The sequence below is a fragment of the Salvia hispanica genome, chromosome 4 (genome assembly GCF_029641045.1).
Source record: "Salvia hispanica isolate PSC_SH4W2 chromosome 4, Shi_PSC_v1, whole genome shotgun sequence".
In the NCBI taxonomy this organism is placed as follows: domain Eukaryota; kingdom Viridiplantae; phylum Streptophyta; class Magnoliopsida; order Lamiales; family Lamiaceae; genus Salvia; species Salvia hispanica.
This window is the reverse complement of record NC_142695.1, coordinates 56,123,422-56,140,084: the sequence shown is the minus strand read 5'-3', so window position 1 is coordinate 56,140,084 and position 16,663 is coordinate 56,123,422. Positions and strand designations below refer to the sequence as shown.

General features: G+C 39.1%; 2 protein-coding genes across 2 annotated transcripts; both read right to left on the bottom strand.

Annotated features, from left to right (window-relative positions):
- Positions 1-455: 455 nt before the first annotated feature.
- On the bottom strand, positions 456-1,651 carry LOC125195432 (putative F-box/LRR-repeat protein 9). Its single transcript, XM_048093581.2, has 2 exons — positions 1,266-1,651; positions 456-984 (listed from the first exon to the last, which is right to left on the bottom strand). The coding sequence occupies exons 1-2, from the start codon at positions 1,649-1,651 to the stop codon at positions 456-458; spliced, it is 915 nt and encodes a 304-aa protein (XP_047949538.2).
- A 9,509-nt stretch (positions 1,652-11,160) lies between these two features.
- LOC148929580 (E3 ubiquitin-protein ligase ORTHRUS 2-like) lies at positions 11,161-15,885 on the bottom strand. Its single transcript, XM_089056942.1, has 9 exons — positions 15,451-15,885; positions 13,589-14,124; positions 13,286-13,411; positions 12,980-13,079; positions 12,839-12,900; positions 12,624-12,726; positions 12,384-12,519; positions 12,041-12,255; positions 11,161-11,916 (listed from the first exon to the last, which is right to left on the bottom strand). The coding sequence occupies exons 1-9, from the start codon at positions 15,883-15,885 to the stop codon at positions 11,674-11,676; spliced, it is 1,956 nt and encodes a 651-aa protein (XP_088913068.1). The 3' UTR covers positions 11,161-11,673.
- Between the last annotated feature and the right edge of the window lie 778 nt (positions 15,886-16,663).

The following is a 16,663-nucleotide window of genomic DNA, read 5'->3' as shown; positions in this document are numbered from 1 at the left end:
ATTCTCTATACAAAAAATATAGGTGGTTGGGATTTTATCGACGAGTAACAATGTAAATAGCTGGACAAACTCCAAATATGAATAACAAATTAACAATGAGATGTAAATTTACTGCTGGAAAAACAAACTCCAAAAGTTCAAATGTGATGCCAACTAAACCATTTGAAAAAACAAAGTAGAATCATAGTTGAAGTACCTAACATAAAGGAACCAAAACACTTGCCGAGATATCAAAACCATAAACTGAAATTCCGAGGTTTTGCCTTAAATATGGAGTATATAATTGCAGTTCATGTTCAGTTTGAGCAACAAATTTACATGCCACTTTAGGGAACTGTTGATTTCACAAGATAAAGACTTTTTAAAATTGGTCTAAATTTTAAAAACGTACTAAAACAATAAAACTTGTCTATTTTTAAGCAACGGAACATAAAGACACTTGAAAACACCATTAATCAGTAATTATCAAAAATATCACAACCACGAATATAGTAACCAGGAAAAGTATCTTGCTGTTCGTCGTAATAGTAGTCATTCCATTCCTTAATCCAATCCGCAAGACTGATCATAGAGTCCGAATGCCAGCGATCTTTTCTTTCCTCAGAAAAACTTTTACCACAATAAAGAAGGGGGCATAAACGAAGATCAAGTGATTTGAGGTGGCTGCAGCCATGGGCAAGCGCTTCCAGCCCCTTATACCCAATTGAATATTCACAAATTCGGAGATGGCACAGATTAGGCATGCTTTTCCCAATTTGCTCAACATGCTTTGAAAACATATCCGTCCTTCGATAACAGTTGTGATATGTTAATGATTTCAACCTTGGGCAAGCAAAGCCAATCGTTTCAAAATCTTTATTATCGAACACTGACATATTCAAAAAAAGGTGCAACTCTTCCAATTGTGGCAGTTTTTTTATTGCTTCATTAAACCCATCTTCATTGTCAAGCTCTAAAATTGTAAGGCATCGAAGCTGGCATGATCTGTCAAAAGAGTAGAAAAAACATGAGGAATAGTAATACATAAAGTTTGCCGATTACACAACAATCACATGATATATTGAAAAAAAATCAACTAGATTGAAGATTAATGGGCATAAGAATATACACAAAAGATACACATTCACAAAATGAGCATAATATCATCATACGAATTCGTCCATAAAGATAAATATTAAACACTTCACATACTTGGAACACATAGATGAAAAAAACACACAGGCAACTAATTAATAAAATTGTAAATTAAAATTAAAAAATTCTACCGCTCGGCTACGTAGTTTAGCATCTCAACCACATATAAATCGCAAAGCTTTAGCTCGGCCAATTGTCCCTGGCTACGATCCACTGCGCAACGGCAAATACTACCAAATTTATCATCAAATTTCCGTCGAGCATCCAAATCAATGACGCGCCACATGGCAGGATTCTTGCAGACTCTCCACCAAGTACTACACACTAGCTGCGCACTAATCAACCTCTCTTCAGCATCCAATCTTTGTAGGATATTCGACGTCAAATCATCGGGCAGTTCAGTCCACCGAGGCGATGGTGGAGGCAGGGCTGATGATGAAGAGGCCGCAGTCGCAATTAGAGGGCTAGCTTGGATTATCGGAGAGCTGGATTTGGATTTCTTTCCTGATCTTAACATCTTCGATAGCTAAGATTTTGGATGGGTGTGATATGAATGTATTGAAAATTGATATAAATGTGTTAGACCATCTACAATACTGCAAAACCTAAAATACAGAAAAACTTACAGAAAGAAGAAAGCGGCGTGTGGAGAAGAAGATATAAAATTTAACCTAATTTAACCATATTAATATTTGATTTATTATTAAATAATGGGCTGGCCCATTTCAACATAATTGAAAATAAAATCAGTTATTTTTACTAAATAGAGAGCCGTTATTTTTACTAGTGTTAACACCCGTGCTATGCGTGGGACAAAAGATTTTCAAATAATAAAAATATATTTACAGTTAAATATATTAAAATAATGAACATAGAAAAATTATAAACATATACTCCCTCCATCCACGAAAAGGAGTTTCTTTTACTTTTTTGAACTTGTTTTATAAAAATGATAATAAATAGTTAAAATATAAAAATTGTAAAGTAAGAGAGAGAATAATATAGAAGATCAGAAGATATTAAAGACATTCGAGAAATCAAGACTTTATGACCGATATTATGGTCACCCAATACTCGAGCCTCTAAAATATAATAACCTAACCGTGTAATTATCAATTTGGTGTCATTAAACAAACCATTAGAGTGATCTATGATTAATTCGACATTGAGACTGATCCAACGACAATTATTTCTATTTAGAATTTATGGGATAAGATAAGTATGTATAAATATTTGAATATTAATTAAAATTATTAATTTATTATTACTATTGCTATGGATATTTATTAAAATTAAATAACCTTGACAGTTTCAGTATCATTTAGCCAATCAAACAAAATCCACTTCAAATAAATTGTGTCAACCCAATCAATTTAAAATTAGTTTCCGAATACCTTATCAAAAAATTGAGAAATGAAACTAACAAATCGAACAATTGAATATCCATAAAAGAAATTCACAAATCGTAGCAATCGAAATCAAACACCTTGAATATTCACAGAGACGAGAGTTGAGATAGATGTACGCTGCTGAAAAAACAAACTCCAAATATGGTGCCAACTAAACCATTTGAAAAAAACAAAGTAGCATCATATATCCTTCACCAACCTAACATAAAAATGAAGAATCAAAATCTTATCATTTTCAAAACAAATAGTAACCACTACCAAAATCTTCAATCCAAATAAAAATCCGGATCATATTCATAACCACTATCATCAGAGTCAGAAGCTGTTGATTCATTGTCGTCATACCAATCATAATCCACCTGATCAGAATCGAGAATCAGATCTTTTATTTGGTCAGAACATCTTTTGCCTAGACCCCCTTGTAGATCAAGACCGGCACATCGCTGAAGATGAAGTGATTCTAGGTTGGGGCAGCCATCGAGAATCGCTTCCAGCCCCTGGTTTCCAATACAAAATGAAAAAAGTCCGAGACGACGCAAGTTAGGCATGTTTTTTCCAATGGCTACAGCATGTTCTGTAAATTCCAATAGACCATCCTGTTGAACTAATATGGCCTATTATTCTTTGGGCTTGTATTTCTGTGTTTGGGCTGTTGTTATTTAGTGGTTTCAGCCCAGAAGCCCAATCTCTTGCTGAGAGCAGCTGGATTGCTGCCACGTGCCTCTTCTATCCGGATTAAGCCTGCTGGCCGTTGGATTAAGGGTTTGGAGGTTTGTGTTTGTTATGTGAGAGGCTTGCCGGTTTCTATTCTCTAATTCAACACACACTCTCTCTCTCTACTCTCTGAGACTCTCTTCCTTCTCTCTATTTTCCGATGGCTTTTTCAGTTGATTTCTAGAGAGGTTTCACTGTTCTTGTGTGGATCCTTGATCTCTGAGTTGATTGGAAGGCAACTGCTTCGGTTGCTTGTAGTGTGAGAACTAGGGTTTTTGTTCGTGGGTGGTTCTAGAGGCTTAATCCGGTGGAAAGGAGTGGTGCGGTGATGGTGTCAACGCCGTGAGGGTAGACTCTAGTTGGTTCATCGTTGCTCCCTTGGATTCGGTTTCTAGTAGAATAGATCTTGGCTATGTGGTGGGCTCTGAGCCATATATTGTGATCTATTCGGTTTCTTGTTTCTCTTTGTGTGATTTACTTGTTTCTGGTCCGAAAGGATCGTGTATTGTAAATCTAACAAGTTTCTTGAGTGTGTAGGTACTCCAAGAAGTCAAGGTTTCTCAAGAACCCTAGATAGTTCTTATTACTGTAATTGTAATAGCAGTGAGGGTTTCTTTGTTATACATTGTACCTATATCAGTCGCGTGGTTGGAGTTTGACTGAGCTCCCTTAACAAGAACAAAGAGGTCTTGGTAATTAGTGAATCCGACCCTAATCTGATCCCTACAGTGGTATCAGAGCCACGGGGGGATTAGGGCGGCACGCCAAGTCGCATAAGGAGGTGGGCAAGTGGAATCCTCCTTCGAGTGAGGGTTCGCTCTAGTAAATTGGCTTGATCTCCTGTTTCTTTTTCTTTTCTGTTTAGTGCCACTATAGGCTTGGGCTCTTGTCTTCTGGTAGACAGTCTCTGGCAAAGACTTAGGTCTCTTTGTGCTTTCTGTTGTTTTTTCTGTGTTGCTTCCGCTGGTTCTTGTGCTTTGTGATCTTGTGATCTCATTTTACTTGACCACCAAGCACTTATTCTGCCCAAGTGACCCCCTGCGCCCTCCACAAGTGAGTGATTGCGAGCTGGGATAGCATTGGCCAGTGTTGCTCGTGACAGTCAAGGATTTGAGGTCCTTTTTCTGTTGTGTGAGAAAGCTCTGTTCCTGTCCTTGTGTTTGCTATTGTATGTCTCTGTGTGTTCAGGTGTGTAAGATTGTGTGTTTCTGCCTTGCCTCCTGTGTTCTTGCAAAAGTTGTTGCAAAAATGTCTCAGCCTGTTGGTTTGGTTCCTTATAATGGTAAAAAAGATTTTGCTATTTAGAAACAGAAAATGAAGTGTATTTTGATTCAACAAAAAGTGTTTAAGGTTGTTGATGGCTCTTTACCTGAGGATATTGATCAGGATAAAAAGGATGAAATGAATGAGTTAGCTAGGGCCACTATTGTGCTAAACTTGTCTGATTCTGTGATAAGAAAGGTTGATCATGTTGAATCTGCTTCTGAAATGTGGAAATTGCTTGATACTCTGTTTACTGAAACTTCTATGTCCTCAAGGATGTATTTGCTTGAAAAATTGTTTAAATTTAAGCTTGACCTTGCTAAGGATATAGATGATAATGTAGATAGATTTCAGAAGCTTGTTCAAGACATTAAGAGATCTGGTGACACCACAATAGATGCTTATACCAGCATAGCCCTAATGAATGCCATTCCTGACTCCTATAGTGATGTTAAGGCTGCCATTAAGTATGGCAGAGACTCTGCTCCTCTAGACCTTATAGTAAGCTCCCTAAAGTCTAAGGAACTTGAACTTAGGGAAAGAGCTGTTGATAAGAATGCCTATAACAGGGTCCTAAATGATAGAGGTAGGTCTAAATCTAGAGGGGGGAATGAATCTAGTGGTGGCACTAGCTCTGGTAATAATGGGAAGAAAAAGTATAGGTCTAGGTCAAGAAGTAAAGACCCTAGGACCTATAGAAAGTGTTTTAACTGTGGGGATGTTGGTCACTATAAGAAAGAATGCACTAAGCCTAAGAAGAGCAAGTTTACCAACAATAATTCCCAGGTTGAAACTCTTGTGAATGTGGCCACTTATGACAATGTAAATGATTCTGTCTTCATGGTTCATGATCTGCAATTTATTAATGCCTCTCCTGCCTGCCCTTTTACTTCAAATGACTGGCTCTGTGATTCTGGATGTACTTATCATGTTAGTCCTTTTAAAGAGATTTTCTCTGAGCTAAGACCTGTGACTAATACTTTTGTGTCCATGGCTGATGACAAAAAATGTGAGATTGTTGGCATTGGCACTGTTTGTTTAAAGTTAGATAATGGTTTTGTGCTCAACTTGAAGGATGTCAGATATGTTCCTGATCTATGCTATAACTTGATGTCATGTACTGCTCTTGAAAATGAGGGCATGGGGGGAAAGTGGGGGGGAGGCTGCATGAAAATTTGCAAAGGATCCATGTGTCTGTTCAAAGCTAAAAAGAAATGTGGGTTATATGTCTGCAATGCTGTGCCTGTAACCTGTGATAAAGCCTATGCTAATGTTGTAAAAACTGATAAAACTGTGCTTTGGCACAATAGGCTAGGCCACATGAGTGCAAAAGGTCTTAATCTCCTAAAAAAGCATGCTATCTTATCTGATTCTGAGGTGCATAGTGATTTACCTTTTTGTGATACCTGTGTGCTGGGAAAACAGCACAAAGTTTCTTTCCCTACCCCTGTTCCTGCTAATGTCAGTAAGAATATCCTTGAATATGTGCATATGGATGTGTGGGGACCTGCTTCTGTGTCTACTCATTCTGGTGCTGTGTATTTCTTATCCATAATTGATGATTTTTCAAGGAAAGTGTGGTGTTTTCTTATGAGACATAAGGATGAGGTGTTTACTAAAATTGTTTCTTGACCTTTATTGAAACTCAGACTGGAAAGAAACTTAAGGCTATCAGAACAGATAATGGTTTAGAATTCTGCAATAAACATGTTGATGAATTGTGTGCTGCTTTTGGGATTAAGAGACATAAAACTGTGCCTTATACTCCCCAGCAAAATGGGGTTGCTGAAAGAATGAACAGAACTTTACTTGAAAAAGTGAGATGCATGCTTGCCAAATCTGGTTTGTCCAAAAAATTTTGGGGTGAATGTCTGTTGACTGCTACTTATCTGATTAATAGGTCTCCCTCTGTTCCTCTATTTGGGAAATGCCCTGAATATGTTTTCTCTGGAAAAACTTTTGATATTTCTCATCTTAGAGTGTTTGGGTGTTCTGCTTTTGTGCATACAAAAACTGATAAACTTGACCCTAGATCAAGAAAGGGTGTTTTTCTGGGGTATCCTGAGGGTGTTAAAGGATATAGGATCTGGCTAAGAGACCAACCTGGATTTAAAGTGGTAATTAGCAGGGATGTTGTGTTTAATGAAATTGAGTTCCCTTGCTTGAAGTTACCTGATAACCCAACTCCAGCCTCTGTGGACAATGAGCCTCTTATGGAGGTGGAGTCCACAGAATCTCTCACTGGTGCGGAGCATCCTAGTGATACTCCAAGTGAGGTGGAGCAACCTTTCTGGAACTCTTACCCTGTCTTCACTCCTGATAATACACCCAATGAGGGAAACCTAAATGTGATTGATGAGATGCCTCCCCAAAATGTCAATAATACTGGTGTTAATGTGCATGCTACTCCTGTCAGAAACATTTCCCCTGCTCCTGTGCAGAATGTGATTAATAGCCCTGCTGGCATTCAGAATGCCATTGATGTGCCTGATTTGCAAAATTATATTCTTGCTAGAGATAAAACTAGGAGAACTAATGTGAATAAACCTGTAAGGTATGATGGCCATATAGGCCTGGTTGCTCTTGTTAGTCTGGCTTTCAATGTTCATGAATCTGATGGGGATGAACCCCAATCTTTTAAGCAAGCTATAAAATCTAAGTTTTGGGAACAATGGCATAAAGCCATGAAGGAGGAAATGTATTCTCTGCTTATTAATCACACTTGGATTCTTGTACCTTTGCCTCCTGGCATATCTGTGGTTGATTGCAGGTGGCTCTACAAATTGAAAAATGAAGTGGATGGCCTTAGGTACAAGGCTAGACTAGTGGCAAAAGGCTTTACCCAACAAGAGGGGGTAGATTATACAGAGATTTTTGCCCCTGTTGTTAAATTTACTACTGTGAGATTAATGCTTGCCTTATGTGCTCACTTTAACTGGGAATTAAAACAGATGGATGTTAAAACTGCCTTCTTGCATGGTGACTTAGATAAACCTATTTACATGAAGCAGCCTGAAGGCTTTGTTGATCCCAAGTTCCCTAACCATGTGTGTTTATTAAAAAAGGCCTTGTATGGGTTGAAGCAATCTCCTAGACAGTGGAACATCAAGTTCAACAATTGTATGCATAAGTTAGGTTTTGTGAGAAGTACTTTTGATGCATGCTTGTATATTAAAGATCTTGACTCTGTTCCTGTGTTTCTGTTGTTATATGTGGATGATATGCTCATTATGGGTCCTTGTTTGAAAACTATTAAGGCTGTGCAATCTTCATTGAGTGAAAATTTTGACATGAAAGATCTAGGGGATGCTCAGAAAATTCTTGGCATATGCATTGATAGAGATAGGAAGAATCATTCTCTTATTTTACATCAGGAGCCTTATGTGAATAAAGTGTTGAAGAAATTTAACATGTTTGATGCCAAGCCTGCTTCTTTACTCATTTTATGTTGAGTAAAGATTTGTGCCCTAAGTCTCAATTTGATATTGATGCCATGAAAAAAGTTCCTTATGCTAATGCCATTGGATCAGTGATGTACTTAATGGTTAGCACTAGGCCTGATATTGCCTATGCTGTGTCTTGCCTTAGTAGATATATGGCAAATCCTGGTTCTGATCATTGGGAGGCTTTGAAGTGGCTTCTGAGATATCTTAAGCACACTGCCAATTATGGGCTGTGCTACTCTAAATGTGATGATGGTGTTTTACTAACTGGTTTTGTGGATTCCAACTATGCTAATGACAGAGATAAGAGGAAGTCAACTACCTCCTATGTGTTTACTGTCTGCAGGTCATGTATTAGTTGGAAATCACAGTTGCAGCATATTGTGGCTTTGTCTACTACTGAGTCAGAATATATTTCCATTACTGAGGCAATGAAAGAAGCTATTTGGCTAAAGGGAGTGCTCTCTGAACTTAAGTTTGTGAATAAATCTCCTACTGTGTTTTCTGATTCTCAATCTGCTATCCAGTTATGTAAAAACCCTGTTTTCCATGATAGGACAAAACATATTGATGTGAGATTTCATTACATTAGAGATATAGTTGAAAAAGGTGAAGTTTTTCTTCAAAAGGTGCACACTGATAAAAATCCTGCTGATATGGGGACTAAATGCTTACCTGTAGACAAATTACTCACTTGCATTAGGATTTTGCATTTTGATTGTGGTTAGCATGTGCATGTCCCGGGGATAAGACCTAGATGACTCTGTGAGCCTTGGTTCTCTGAGATCACTAGGAAATGCTTTGGTTATTTCCTTGACTAATGAGCATTAATGCTCTCTGGTGTCAGGACTTAACCTTGTGGGCTATGATGAAAATGCCTGAACCTTTAGTCATGATTGGTTTCCTAGAATAAGAGTCCAAGGTGGAGTATGTTGAACTAATATGGCCTATTATTCTTTGGGCTTGTATTTCTGTGTTTGGGCTGTTGTTATTTAGTGGTTTCAGCCCAGAAGCCCAATCTCTTGCTGAGAGCAGCTGGATTGCTGCCACGTGCCTCTTCTATCCGGATTAAGCCTGCTGGCCGTTGGATTAAGGGTTTGGAGGTTTGTGTTTGTTATGTGAGAGGCTTGCCGGTTTCTATTCTCTAATTCAACACACACTCTCTCTCTCTACTCTCTGAGACTCTCTTCCTTCTCTCTACTTTCCGATGGCTTTTTCAGTTGATTTCTAGAGAGGTTTCACTGTTCTTGTGTGGATCCTTGATCTCTGAGTTGATTGGAAGGCAACTGCTTCGGTTGCTTGTAGTGTGAGAACTAGGGTTTTTGTTCGTGGGTGGTTCTAGAGGCTTAATCCGGTGGAAAGGAGTGGTGCGGTGATGGTGTCAACGCCGTGAGGGTAGACTCTAGTTGGTTCATCGTTGCTCCCTTGGATTCGGTTTCTAGTAGAATAGATCTTGGCTATGTGGTGGGCTCTGAGCCATATATTGTGATCTATTCGGTTTCTTGTTTCTCTTTGTGTGATTTACTTGTTTCTGGTCCGAAAGGATCGTGTATTGTAAATCTAACAAGTTTCTTGAGTGTGTAGGTACTCCAAGAAGTCAAGGTTTCTCAAGAACCCTAGATAGTTCTTATTACTGTAATTGTAATAGCAGTGAGGGTTTCTTTGTTATACATTGTACCTATATCAGTCGCGTGGTTGGAGTTTGACTGAGCTCCCTTAACAAGAACAAAGAGGTCTTGGTAATTAGTGAATCCGACCCTAATCTGATCCCTACACATCCCAAATGTTTCTATACGTAAATGATTTCAACATGGGACAAGAGATGCCAATGCTTTCAAAATCTTGCGGATTGAGACTTGGCGTCATCTTAAGATGCAACTCTTCTAATTGTGTAAGTTTTTTTACCGCCACAGTCAAAACAGTTTCTGATATACGATACACTTCAAGTGTAAGGCTTCGTAGCTGACTTGATCTGTTCATTGTGGGAAAAGAATATCAACACCAACAACAAGAGGAAACTTGTGAAAAGAATTAGAGCATGGGATGAGATTTTTATAAAGCTTTTCTCCACCTCCACAATAAAATACTAGAGTAGTAAATGAATAAACAAGAAAAAGAATGAGCACAGAGGAAGCAAAAGACATAGCAAAATGAGAAAATGTGCATCCAACAAGTTAAAAGCCACAAATAATAAGAATAAATTTAATAAAATATAGCCACAGAAGAACAACAAAACTACTTAAACTTTTAAATCAAAATAAATTAGATGAATTACCTGTAAAAGTTCCCATTAAACTAGTGATATTGCTACTCAATGAATATTCATTTTGAAACAAAAAAATAAAAGTTAAAAGTATTTGTTCTTCTGAGGCTCTATATTTAGATATAAACTAGTAGGTCTATCAAATGCTCCAAAGCAATGAAAATGACAATCATACAACCAAAATTTAATTATTTATAGCAAACCATTTAGTTTTCACTCAACTTTTTACAAAACACAACATTTACAAATTAAAGAACAATTGCTCAATAATAGTGTTGGGTCTCGGTGGCGCACACCCGAACTCCACATTAGTCTGATATTGTCCGCTTTGGGCAAAGCCCTCACGGTTTTGCTCTTGGGGTATTCCCCAAAAGGCCTCATACTAATGGAGTTGGGATAGCTCATGTATACACTTGCAACTCTTGTTCATTCTCCAATGTGGGAATTGTTTGCCCTCACAGATAAAATTGTACCGGTCAACAGCATAGGTTAGCAAGTCATCCACTCTAGAACCGGAAAGCTTTAGGTGGAGCAATTGTCCGTGACTACGATCCACTGCACAACGCCCAATTTTGCTTCTTTTTTTTGTTAAAAAAAAATGACTCAACTTACTTGGGACATTCCAAAGACATACGACTTAACTTAGTTAGAACAGGGGGAGTACGTTTTTGCGATTGATCTATCAATTGTAACACAAAATAAACAAGAAGAATAATATGGATCTAGCCTTCAAAAACTAGATCCTAAAGGATTTGATGGAAGACAAGAAATGGAGAATGTGAATTTGATATTATCTAAATCCATTGATAGAAAAAAACAATCCAAGTAATCTTCATGCTAGATTTAACTAATGGTTTCACTACTCAAAGGAATTCACATGCCCTTTATACTTGATTGAATCAATTGATGATCAACAACCTAGAAACTAGAAATTGGATAAAAAAACTCACAGAGTTGAAACAAATCTCACAAGATTCTATCGCAAAATTCAACCATCCATCTAGAAAATGAAATAATGTGCTATTTATAGCTAAGGTGCAAAATGCAAGAAAAATGCCCACAAATCTAGCATATCGGTGAGTCACTAGGCCGGGTGGAATCATGCAACGTTAGATCACCTGTCCTGGTAGAATACCCTGGAACTCGACTGCCTTCAACTTGGTACCCAGTCGGGTTGATTTGTTCGACCAGTAGCCACCCGACCGGGTGGAAGCGCTTGACTCGACGAGCACTCGGGCGGGTGATCTAGTCGGTCATATGGCACCCGTCCGGGTGGGATGCTGACTCTTTCAAGCCGCTCCTGCGTCACCCAGTTGGGTCGTCTGTCGCATAAGCGTCACCCAGACGGTGGGACTTCGGCGTTCAATGTGACGACGCTCATCGTGAGAGGCCTTCTTGTAGTCGTCTGGTCATAAACCTTGTCACGGGCCTCCCACGCGAGTTCGCATCATGCTATCTCATCGTCTTTTGTCTCTTCTAGTTCTCCGGCTTGGACACCATCGTTGCTAAGCTTCCTTCGCTTAGAAACACCAACAGCATCTTCATCTATGCTGTCAGCATCATCTCGCACTTCTTCAGCATTCTCGCTTAAATTCAAGCTTTGGGCATCCTCGTCTTCCTTAGCCTTGGAGCTCTCCTCCTCCAACTGTTTCTGCAGCGTTTCAATCACGTTCATCAACTCTCTGTTGACCTGTGCACATTATCATATTCAAGCTGAATCGTTAGCACAACCATTTCATGTCACATCTAACATCCAAGAATATACAGCAAGATGAAAATCCAAACAGAAATAAAACAAAATATAATGCATTTACCTGAGGATTTTGAAGGAAGTCAGAAATATCTTGGGTGCAAGATGGGCACTTCATGATATTTTTCTGTGCACGAAGCGTCCTCCCTCCCGTTTTTCGCTCTTTCATGTGAGATTGGCCAGCAAAGGCGCCCTCTAAGCACGCCTTGCAGAAGTTATGCGCGCAGGGAGTAGTGAGTGGCTGAACCATCACTTTCCGACAGATGAGGCAGCCAAATTCTGCATTACGGTTATCAAAAGCATTAAAATACAAAACAAATTGAGAATTGAAGCAAAAAAACGATGCTTCATGAGAATGTTTGCAATTGATAATCAAAGCAGTGTTTGAATTGGAAAGGGAAAATTACCTTTCAGAAGCTTTGCTTTAACTGATCCAGTCCCGCTTCGGTTTTTCCTCTTGGTGATCCTTACTTTATCACCATCAACGAGCCTTTTTTGACTGGGCGGTTGAGGTCTCGTCCATGTCCAGATGCCCTTCTGCTCCTATACGGAAAATTTTAGACAGATGAGTCTCAAAGTAATTTTATCCTAAGAATGACCTCGAGAAACAATCACCAATGCAACACAAGTTAGTCTAAGTTGCTTACATCGAAATCCCAGGCAGGACTCTTTTTCCTTTCGGTAATGTCATTTGCTCGGTTCAGCTCGGGAATTGAAGGTAAAGTCCTTGGACGATCTCCTTGGGTGTCACTACAAGCCAAAAGTACATAGTTTCACATAGAGTTTAAGCATATATCATGAAATACAGATAGTAGACGACTAAGTAGAAAGGCCATGCAAGACTTAATATACAACAACTCACATGGTCCATGGTGCTGGATCATTGTCACAACGCACGAATAGATAACGGCAGACCACAAATCCCTGTAATAATTCAAAAGAAATGTCATTAGAGGATACAAATCAAAATCGCAGGTGAGATTATTATTTGGCAAATATTTACTTGTTGCCCAGCCTTGCGCCAGCACTTTTCTATCCTGTAAATCCCGTCATAACGCACACCTGTCTCCGGTGCATAAGAAGATCGCTTTTCTTTGTGGGACCTGCAACAATAAAATCAAATATGACAAAACAACTACATAGATAAGAATTGAAGTTTTTGTTAGACAGCTTAATTTCAAGAAAACTCAACAAGTAAAAGAAAGTGTCATTATCTAATTCAAGCACAAAACAGCACAAAGAACAATAGAAATAGCACTAGTTTGCACAGAGTTACTAACAACAAATTTAAGCATTAATTTTAGCTTACCTCACAACCCGGACAGGATAGCCCTCGCGACAACTAACTCTTAGAGCTTCATTGGAACTTTTAAAGCTCTGGTCAAAGGACTGTTTCTTGTTTGTCCTTTTATTCCCGGTCAGATCGCGTCCACCACTGTAACCAGCAATAAAATAGAGAATTTACGGAAAGTTATTAATAGAACCTTATAAAGTAAGTGGCGTAGACTACGCACATCCAGTTTCACATTAAGCTCAGACAGATTTCATCGCTAACGAGATAATATCATCTTAATCTTAAGTAATAATGCCAAATAGAAGCAGCATTTAATACCTCCCCGTGTAGAGAAACCATTCTCCATGATCCTCGTCGTCCTCGTAACCGCCCGAGAGTGCAACCGACTGGGCCCCATGATTAGCTTGACCCCCAATGCCTGCAACATGGGGAAAGTGAGCACCCCACTGCCTGCACTCCATCCTGTCTTCCCATGTTTCTCCAACTGTTACACCTAAGCCCCTTGTCGGGTCGTACTCTGGTGTGATTGGACCAAGAAAATCCGAGGGAATCGTCACAAATATCTTCCCACTGCATGCGTTAGCCTTTCCGGTTTTTTTTGCACGCTCAGTGGTAAATGCTTTGTCAGGGCGATCTTGATTGTGGATGAAATGGGAAACCTTCGCAGGGCCCCCCGAGCAGTTCGACGCGGCAGCTTTGGCCGTTCGGATTGCCATAACAATGGCAGAGTTTATTCGAGGCTCCTTAGCCATCTTGACTGGAATCATCTTCCGACAAATAGCACAGGTTTTCATGCGCTGTTGCCCGGTCCATTTTTGAAAGCATTTCAGACAAAAGTTGTGACCACAGGGAGTCTGAAAACATAATCAAGAGTACAAGGATGAGTTTAGAGGCTTTATTATCATCAAAATTATTTAACTAAGGGTCCATTCAGTACAACGAATTGGAATTAAAATTCTGCAGAAATGAATTTGTTGGATTCAATTCCAAATACATTGTTCAGTGATGTAATTGATATGAAGTGTTTGTGCAGTGTGTGTAGAATGTGCTGTGTATGTAGTGTGCTCTATGTGTGCAGTGTGCAGTTTATGCGCTCCATGTGTGCAGTGTGTGTGTGAGAGAGTTTGTCCAATTTTATGACTATTTGAATATCCCATTATCTACTTCTACATATGAAATTCAAATTGTGGAATTGAGAGCAGTTGAAATATGTAATTTAATTCCAAATCCATTAATATTTCAGTAACAAACATTGGATTTGGAATTGAAGACTCCAATTCCATTTCCAAAAGCCAAAGTACATAAGTTAAAATCAAACACAGGAAATCATCAAAGAAAGCATTTGTATCTAATCTTTAAATGTTCTTCCATTTTATATAAACACAAATGAAGCCATTTATAGCATACCCAACCGCATTGAATATGCAACATAAACATCTACACACAGTCACACATTCAACAAGCATTGGCGTGTTTAACACGTCATTAGCATTGACGTGTTACCCTATCATAAAAAACAAAAAAAAAAAGGTTCACATTCATCGAACCCTTTTTTTTTTTCCTAAAATCGCCCAAGACTAGAATTTTCACACATTCATCTGCAAAATTCTAGTTTTGGGTGATTTTAGAAAAAATGGATGAAACCTTTCTTTGTATCCTATGAAAGAAACACACCAGCATGTGTTCATTTGAAACCAATCCATACTTCATCAATGGCATTCGAATAAAACTCAGAGATTGTAAGAACATTCATGCAAAGCAATAAATTGAAAACAACATTGAATTTTTACCACAGCTAGCAGCAAAAAATCATTTGAATAAATATAAGCATACAAAAAAGAGAAAAGCTAAAACACCAATTCACACACAAGCAAGACGACGCCGTCCAAACAAAACTACCAAAAACAGACTCATTCAGATCAATAATCATTTTCAGCAGATCAAAAATCATTCCAAAAACCCCATTCAAATTAATAATCAGATCAATAATCATTTTTAGCAGATCAAAAATCAAAAACCACAACAACAGTTCAATCACAAGCAAAAACGACGCCGTCCAAGTGAAACTACCAAAAACAGACCCCACTCAAGTTAATAATCATTTTCCTCCATCAAAAAACTCAGATCCTTCATAAAAAAACAAATCAGCCACAGAAATCAAAAATCGAAAAATATTGTACCGAAACAGGTCGATCTAGAAGCTGCATGCAAATGGAGCAGTTGAACTGATCCCCCAAAATCCCCAAAACACCCCCAGCCTCCGTCTCCTCGCCCTCCTTCGCCCCTCCGAGCAGCTCCTGGCGCCGCCTCGCCTTCTCCAGGTCCGTCAGCGACGCATCGGCTTCGATCGCGCGGATCTTCTCCACCAGGCCGCCTCCAGAGACGGCGGGCGCGGCGCAGGATGAGAGATCGGAGCAGTCGGGGCACTCCCAGTCCGCCGTGTCGGCTAGGGTTTGTGGTCGGGCGGAGGATGTGAGGCACGACACGTGCCACGGCGTCACGCACGTCTTGCACGACAGGACCTCCGCCTCCGCCGGCTTCTGCTTGCAGACCATGCACACGCCGTCGCCGTCGCACGGGAGCTGGCTAACCTGCGCCGTTTGGTTTGAAGACATGATTTCCGATCGGGTTGCTTGTTGATTAATGAAGACAGGTGTGAATACACAGAGAGAGAGAGAAAGTGATGAATAATAGTGTGAATTTGGTTGTTGGATTCTCAAATTTATAGAAGAGGAATTTGGGGCTTTGGCGCGGACTTGAAAACGGGAATTTTTTAAGGAAACTTTTTGAATTTTTTTCAATTTCTTTTAATTTCCCTCTTGCTTCCAAGATTCATTTTCTAATTAAGCACTAGTAGGTAGTACTACATAATTCCATTGATTCAATAGTGAATTTATCGGAAAAAATGCTAAGATTTTTATAAATTCTTGTACCGAAATAAAATCACCTAATTATAGTATAATCCCTCCCCTCTGTCGTAGAAAAGATGTCACACTCATGTGATCGAGTATGACTGAAGACATTATGATATCATGCTTTACGTCGCGAAACTTCACAATTATTAGCTCTCACAAATATTCTTTACGTACATGCATCCAACGAAATGTCGTTGTTAGTTGTTGTCATGAGATCTCGTGTCGTCGTGTTGATAGTGGTTGGTGTCTTCCCTTTTGTCTTTTGTTTAGTTGTTTTTACGTATTCGTTAATTAATGTATTGAATTATATGATTATCCATTTTTAATAGTACATATTTTGATGTACATGTGTCGTCTATTCAAGTGTCGTCGTCATTAGCATGAGATCCCATGTTGTCGCACTGCATGGGGTTGGCGTCTTCTAACTCGCCTTGCGCTTAACTGTCTTTTTATCCATTAGTTAATACACGTGTCGGTA

Bases quoted from the DNA above. Each gene is read 5' to 3' on its own strand.
- LOC125195432 (XM_048093581.2), bottom strand. From the start codon at position 1,651: ATGTTAAGATCAGGAAAGAAATCCAAATCCAGCTCTCCGATAATCCAA. The intron at 985-1,265 runs GTAGAATTTTTT...CTCTTTTGACAG, and splicing joins CTAAACTACGTAGCCGAGCG to ATCATGCCAGCTTCGATGCC.
- LOC148929580 (XM_089056942.1), bottom strand. From the start codon at position 15,885: ATGTCTTCAAACCAAACGGCGCAGGTTAGCCAGCTCCCGTGCGACGGC. The intron at 14,125-15,450 runs GTACAATATTTT...TTATGTTTTCAG, and splicing joins TTCTAGATCGACCTGTTTCG to ACTCCCTGTGGTCACAACTT. The intron at 12,727-12,838 runs GTGAGTTGTTGT...TTTGGCTTGTAG, and splicing joins GATCCAGCACCATGGACCAT to TGACACCCAAGGAGATCGTC.